This window comes from Pinus tabuliformis, chromosome 3_2 (genome assembly GCF_031772625.1).
Source record: "Pinus tabuliformis cultivar Carrire ecotype Pingquan chromosome 3_2, CPIR1, whole genome shotgun sequence".
Lineage (NCBI taxonomy): Eukaryota > Viridiplantae > Streptophyta > Pinopsida > Pinales > Pinaceae > Pinus > Pinus tabuliformis.
Genome location: NC_142302.1, coordinates 1,128,068,198 through 1,128,075,942, shown reverse-complemented (window position 1 = coordinate 1,128,075,942; position 7,745 = coordinate 1,128,068,198). Strand labels below are relative to the sequence as shown.

Genomic DNA, 7,745 nt, shown 5'->3' with positions numbered 1-7,745 from the left:
AAATTGGAAACCCCATTTTGTAAGATACAATACAAGAAGCTTTGAAAGCTACAACTGTTACACTCTTTTACAGTCCATCAAGAACTACTCTCTGCTGAAGCTATTTAACGAGTACTTGAATTCACAAATAATATTCCATTACAACAACACAAACATCCAGAACCATCTGAAACCAATCAGCGATTCCGCAGTGAAAATTGGAAACCCCATTCTGTAAAATACAATACAAGAAGCTTTGAAACTCAACTGTTACACTTTGAAACAGTCCATCAAAAACTAGAACTACAGTCCATGAAGAACTAGAACTACTCTCTGCTGAAGCGATTTAACCAGCGTTTGAATTCACAAATAATACAAATGTCAAAATGACACCATACCAAGCAAAAAAAACATATAAAATATTTGATAGTCACTGAAAATGATCCATTAATCCCTTTTCAATCTTGAAGACTGAGTACCAGCGGCCGAGAAGAAACCACCAAATGATCAAGAACGCCATATCCACCATTTTGATTTCCACTTCTCCATGCCTATGAAATTTTCAAATTAATAACTCGTAACTGACGAGTTATCGAATTAAATGACTGTGAAAATTTTAAATTAATAACTCGTAACTGACCGAACTATTTAGTAACTGATTTAAAATTTCATTTACTCAACAAAATCAGTGTAAATGACGTGGCACCATCCTGAAACTTGCTTCGCAAGAAACAGCCCACACACACTAAATATAGATGTCATAAAGCAGCGGGTTATGATGTACCTTTTCGTTACTGCGGTGACACTGGACTCCACCACTGGTCGCCATTTTGAATAAATGGCTACTGCAAACCAAAATTTACTCAAAAAATAAACAAACGTATCCTTCACTCTGGAACATTGTCTATTTGTCAGAAAGTGTGGGATGCTCACACATTTTACATTCCATTCCACTGGATCCAGCTATCACCCGCCCCTCTGTATCTCCCTCGGCTCAGAAAATTTCTGGGTTACTGGCATACAGACGATTCGCCGCGTGAATTTTTTCAACGCCCACAATGAATACAAAATTTATGGAATTATTCCATCTATAAATTCCATTAACCAGAAGCCCTTTTCATCCACACCCACAGTCTTCTTGAATCTCTCATTTTGATTTCAATGGCGAAGCTTGTGATCGCGCTGATGTTATCAGTGGCAGCTGTAGTATTTGTCGCTGTTCCTCCACTGGAAGCGAATGCAGCGACAGTTTTATGGCCAAAGGACTATGTTCTTTCCAACAACCCGGCCTTACAGCAACGGGAAGCCATGGAAGGAACCTTCAGAGTAGCAGTGGACAGTCAGGGCAAGACAATTGCAGGGGGAAATTACGCCTTGGGATTTTTGGATCACAATAACTCTGGCAAATTTACTCTGTCCATCGTCTTCAGCCCGTTTTCCTCTTCCCCCAAGGGCACCGAGTTCTGGAGCGCAAATCGAAACAAGCCTGTCGGAGAAAAGGCCATGCTCGCGCGCACTGGTAAGGCCGGAATTTTGGTCCTCCTGGACTCAGACGGCACCCAAGTTTGGTCCTCCGGTAATTCAGTAGAATCTATGGAATTATTCGAGAATGGCAACTGGAATCTTTACAATACGACGAATGTGAATGCCCAGAATCTGGCTTCTTACACTGTCTGGTACAGTTGGCAGCATCCCACCAATACGCTGACGATCGGGCAAATTCTTCGAACCGGGCAGAAGCTGGTGAGCAATGCCTCGCCCACCAATCCCTCAGAAGGGGATTTTTCGCTGGTGGCAGAGAAAGGGGGCGTGGTGCTTTATAAAGATAATTTGCCTTATTGGGTTTGGGGTTTCCCGGGTCTCAGCTATGAATTCATAAAGAATCCCTGCATTAATTCTGGAACTCTAATTGCTCAAGTTGTGTACACCGGAAATCTGTTTGGTCTGGACAACATAGGAAGCGCATCGGCAACAGGCAGCTCTGGGAATACGAATATTTCATGCTCACCCACTTCTTTGTCTGATACTCTGCCTTTCGGTACCTTCAGGTCGGGGGATCAATCCTCGCTAAGGTTTGTGAGATTGGACTCTGACGGGAACCTGAGAGCATATGTGGCGCTGCCTATGAGAGGGATTCTTGGAGGCGATCCTCTGGTCTGGACGGTGGATTACGAGCTCTTCCCGTCGTGTTTCAACTGCAGCCTGCCGTCCGTCTGCGGGGCATATGGCATTTGCTCCAACGGTCAGTGCAGTTGCCCAGCGCCCGCCGTGTTTCAAATGAAGGAACAGTTTCAGCCGGACGCGGGTTGCTTGCCTCGGCTTCCCCTGAATTTGAATTGCAGAGGGAAGCAAGAAATGGTGGAAGTGGGAGGTGTGGATTATTACCCGACTAAGTTCCTCGTCGACCATAAAACATCTACTTCTGCTTCTTCTTGTAAGGCTCTCTGTCTCTCCAACTGCACCTGCGTCGCTGCCCTTTTCGGTTCTGGTTCGGCTTCCAGCAGCTGCTTCTTGGCTTTCAACCGCCTGGACAGCCTGCACGTCGTGACGGATCCGAACCGTAGGGTACTCCACACCGCTTTCTTCAAAGTACAGAAGGACTGAGAGTGAACGAGTTGTCTTTTAGCGCGCTGTGCACTGTACATTCAAAATAACACGGACTGAATCTTGTATCAGTTTAATGTTTTCTCATTTTGGTATGAGCGAGATTTGAACACACGACCTAATATAATTTTATTTTTTATTAAACTTTATTTATATATTGGAATTTTTATTTTTTATTTAAAATCTAATTTTCATAATAATAACTTGTATATATAATATAAAAAAATTATTTGAATGGATTTTTTTAATGGTATAAATATTTTACAGATATAATTATATTTTAGTTTTATTATTTATATTTATTAAGTAAATGAGATTTGATTTCTATGAAATATTTTTAAATATTAAAAAATGATAGATTTAATTTGTATAAATATTTTAAAATAGTTTTAATAATAATTATAGTTTGGAGGTAAAGATTTATTTTTAAAAAGTTATGTTATTTTTGTTTTTTTTAATTAATTAATTTATTAAATAAAAATAATGTTATAAGAATATGAGTTATGATTTTTGAATTTATGGTATTAGTAAGTTATGGTATTGGTATGGTACATAGTATTGAATAGAGGTGAATCTTCATAGTTAAGAATCTTGCTATGTGTTTTTTTAAATATATATGTTTAACCCACATACTAATTTTTTTTTAATTAATAATAATAATAATAATAAAGTTTTCATTTAGTTTTTTTTTTTTTTTTTTTTTTTCAAACGTTGGTAATGTGAGATATATCATGAACTATGAGGCTTTGCTCAATTGGTCATGTTTTGTTGTTAAAGTGCATCATAGGATCAATTCACTCCTTGGTCAAGTCAAGCTTCTCATTAAAAAAAACTGAAATGTATCATGAGATAATGCTTTACTGTCTATCAACATTTGTTAACCATTTATTTTATACTAGCATTTGCACCAGATGTTGCAAAGGAAGCGCCATAAGGCATAAGGCATAAATTGAAGAACACAAATACAACACAAGAATACTTTGATAAAGAATAAAAATATATTGAACACTCAAATCAATCCCCCATTAACTGGAACCACTTAATAGACATATCTATCAACATTAGGATTATACACAATGATCAAGAAATTTTCCATATACAAACAGCACATTCCACAACCACCTTTTGTCACATCCACATTTTAAAAAATGCCTTCGAACCTGATTGGAATCTACCATATTGCCTTTTTCATTATGCAGATAAATCTTCCATATTGCTATTAACTAACTCTGCATAAATGAAGGGCTGCACCATAATAGAAGATCCAAACTCCATGATAACCTCCAGTCAAAAGAAGAACTATAAATCCACTGTACCATACCAGTTATACCAGAGACATCCATATTCTCTTCCAGTTAAAGAAGATAGCTGAACAAACTGTACTTCAACCTTTAAATAGGAATAAGTCATACCAACAAGTGCCGCTATCTGGGTGAATGAGTCCCAATGCATGTTCTTCTGATGTGCAACTAATGTAACTGAGCAATACAAGAAGCAGTTCTCAGAAGATTTCCTCCCACACAGACCTTGTTCAGAAATGGCAGATCTAAGATGTCAAACACACAAATATTGGATAGGAACTAAAATTTGCTCCCTGGTTTGCAGGCTTTCAAAATAGCATTTACTTCTACACCACCTTCTTCCAAATTTCAGCTAATTCAATGGAGAGTGAACTGCTTGACTCATAACAAAAAGCCAGTAATCCTGGGGGACACAGGTTGCACAGGTCAGTTAGAGCAACCCGTCCTGCATGACAGGCAGTTTATTGGATTCCCACTAAAACAATTACTTTCTAAAATTTACTTAGCTGTTTGAAGTAGGCCTACAATTAAGACCCATCGAAAGTAATTACCATTCAGAATTTCTTCCACGGGCTGTAGAGGGATTGCTAACTAATTAGAGTCATAAAACCTTAATGAAGCAGACAAGACTCCAGATGGTTCATTGAAGCAATAGTTCATTGAAGCAGACCGTCAGGATATACAACATTTGGAATAGGAATCTTGGAGGCATAAACGTGGTTGTGAATTACAAATCACCATCAGATGGTTAAAAAGCCATTTTGTGATTTTGAATTCTCTCTGTTTTTGCTGCTCTTCTACATGGATGTAATAACCACGTGGGATATTATTAATGGCCATTCGGAATCTGTCGGAGTAAAAACTTTTTTATGGTGATTTGGTTGTATATTAGCCATGTAGCATTGGGTAGAAGGTAGACAATTAACAGTTATCTAATATTCTTTTCTTCCCTCCTATAATACCAAAGCTGAAATCTAAAGAGAAAACAAAAAAGCAAATACCTTACCCTTTCCAACTGAAAGCCTGGTCTAGTCCACTTACTTTTGTAAGCCACTAAACTGAATACGAATGTTACATGTATACCAATTGAGGTACCCCAAACAATCAAACTTGGCCACTTTTAGCTCAAATTATTTTTGATGTACCTTAAAGATTATTTTTCCTGAGGATGTTAACTTGAATACCATATCCTTCCGGTTAAATTTCATTTCTCTAGGTAATAGAATTTTCATTTGAACCATCACAGGAAAGCTTTGTTAATACAGTCTGAGCTTCTTTTATTCTGCCTGCACTGTGAAGAGCATCAACCAGAATCTTGCACGACTCTGTATCTGGAACACATCCTTTAAATTTCGATTGATTAAAGGCTTTCAGAGCTTCATTAACATTGCCTGACCTACAAAGCGCACTTATAAATACACTATAAATGTCACTATCTACAATGTAATCCTTGTCAAGCAATAAGCTAACAAGCATATATGCTTCAGGCACCTGCTGCTTTGAACAAAAGCCATTTATCAAGGTACTGCAGGTATTGATCTCAGGTAAGCAATCTTCTTTTAGATTGCATGCAAAAGCTTCTTGCAACATCTCACCTTTCTTAGAAAAGCCCTCAATTAGAGTCCTGTATGTTTCAAGATCAGGCACCCCTCTATTTTTCACCACATCATCAAGGACCGCATTTGCTTCATGCAACATGTCCTCTTTATAGAGGGCATGCAGCACATGTGTATAGATAGCAGTATCAGGTGCATTTCCCATTTTGCACATTCCATCCAGAACTATTTTTGCCTTTGAAGCCTTGCTTTCCTTGCACAACCAACCAATAACAGCAGAGCCATTCTCAAGCCCAAGACTAAAACCCTTCTGTGACATCTCATCGAAAATGTGTAGAGCTTTCTCTGCATCTCCCTTTTTGCAGTACCCCATAATCATTGCAGTATAGGTGGTGGCATCTGGTGGATGACCTTTACAAAACATTGTCTTCATAAGCTCCTCGGCTTCTGACATTCTCTGCCCATGCCCACACAGGACCGTGTTGAAAGCAACAAAATTAGGCATGCAGCCCTTTGTGGGCATTTGATTCAACAGATTTCTAGCCTTATCAATCTCCCCTTCCTCACAAAGAGCACTGATTAGTAAATTGTAAGTTCGAATATTTGGCACAAGTCCTTTTTCAAGCATCTCATCAAAAACCTTGATACCATCATTTACCGTGCCTCTACTGCAATGCCCAGAGACTATACTCCCATAAGTGATGGCATTTGGACACAATTCCTTCTTCGTCATCTCCTTCAAGACCTCCATGGCATCTTCAATCTTCCCGTCTGCACAGAGACCTTTGATAATGGTACTATAAGTCACGACATCAGCTTTCCCACCGCTGAGCAGCATTTGAGTCATCATATTCCTGGCCTCCTCAATGTTGCCCGCATTGCAGAGGCCATTGATGACAGCATTGAAGGTCAACACATTGGGCTGACAATCATCCTTTATCATCTGCTCCAAACATCGGCGTCGCTGCACATCTCAATCGGTATCAGATGCAGCCATTCACAGTCCTGATCTCGGTCCCAAGAAGCGCAACTGCCGAAGAAGTTTTTCCCAACCTTCAATTGATCACGCGAAGCCGAAACCAAAAGCTAAGCCAAAACTGTTATGGAGGATCAAATTTGGGATGCTCAGGCTGTCAGGCGGTTAGGGAGTTGCAACTACTTCAGCCTAATCGAACGACTCAACATAGTTCAATGGTCTAACATAGGGAGTTGCAGCGTAATCGAACAACTCAACATAGCTCAATGGTCTAACATATCAACTAATGGTGCAAAATAATGACACAGGCAGAGAGCAAAGTTTATTTCAAAGTTTATTTCAGATAATAACTATCTTAATTTTATATCACATATAAAATTTCTAAAATAATATGTGATTAATATTTATTTTTTAATTTTTAATTCATTATTATTAAAAGTTTATTTTTTATTTTTTATTTTTTATAATTAACATATTTTATATATACATAGTATAACTAATTTTAATGATTAAGTCTTTTAAGTAATTATTTTTAATATAGTTTAGAAAATTAATTTAATTAATTATTGTTAATTGTGTTACTTTCCATAAATTCTTAGTAATATGAATTTGATTTTATTATAATATCTATCAACATTTTTACTGAGCATTTATTTTATATAGTTACCTTAATTTTATATCATATATAAAATCTTCAAAGTAATATTTGTGATTAATAATGATTTTTGTTATAAAATTAATAATAATTTTTTATAATTTTTAATAATTGAAATTTTATATATACCTAGTATAACTAGTTTTAATGATTCAATTTTTTAAGCATTCGTTTCTCAATATAGTTTGGAAAATTAATTTACTTATTGTTATTTTTGTTATTAGCTCTCCGTAAATTCTTAGTAATAATAATTTTATTTTGTGTAATGAACCATTAAGTTTAAGGGGAAAATAGTTATCCACCCTCCCCACAATTAAATCAAACACTTTTAGATCATAAAATAACAATTCGTTTTTTTATAACTCAACAATATTTCTATGTGATTTACATTTTTAAAAATGTTAAATTCAAATCATCTTAAAAAATTGTTATGAGATGATATTAATTATCACTCATATATTAGTAATTTATGAATTAGCAAGATATCCCTGTGGGATGTGAAATTGAGTGGAACATCCCATTGTGCCAACCACTCCATCCTTCCCAAAGAGACTACACACATTTTAATTTAAATATTTTGTATATTATTAGGGAGTTCTCCATATTACATTAAGTAGATTAGTATAAATTTATGTTAAACTCATATTTTATTTTTAATATTACATTAAGTAAAT

General features: G+C 36.5%; 1 protein-coding gene across 1 annotated transcript; it reads left to right on the top strand.

The window, feature by feature from the left end:
- The first annotated feature begins 967 nt into the window (after positions 1-967).
- On the top strand, positions 968-2,727 carry LOC149184639 (EP1-like glycoprotein 2). Its single transcript, XM_089417637.1, has one exon. The coding sequence runs from the start codon at positions 1,141-1,143 to the stop codon at positions 2,581-2,583; it is 1,443 nt and encodes a 480-aa protein (XP_089273763.1). The 5' UTR covers positions 968-1,140; the 3' UTR covers positions 2,584-2,727.
- Positions 2,728-7,745: the final 5,018 nt, after the last annotated feature.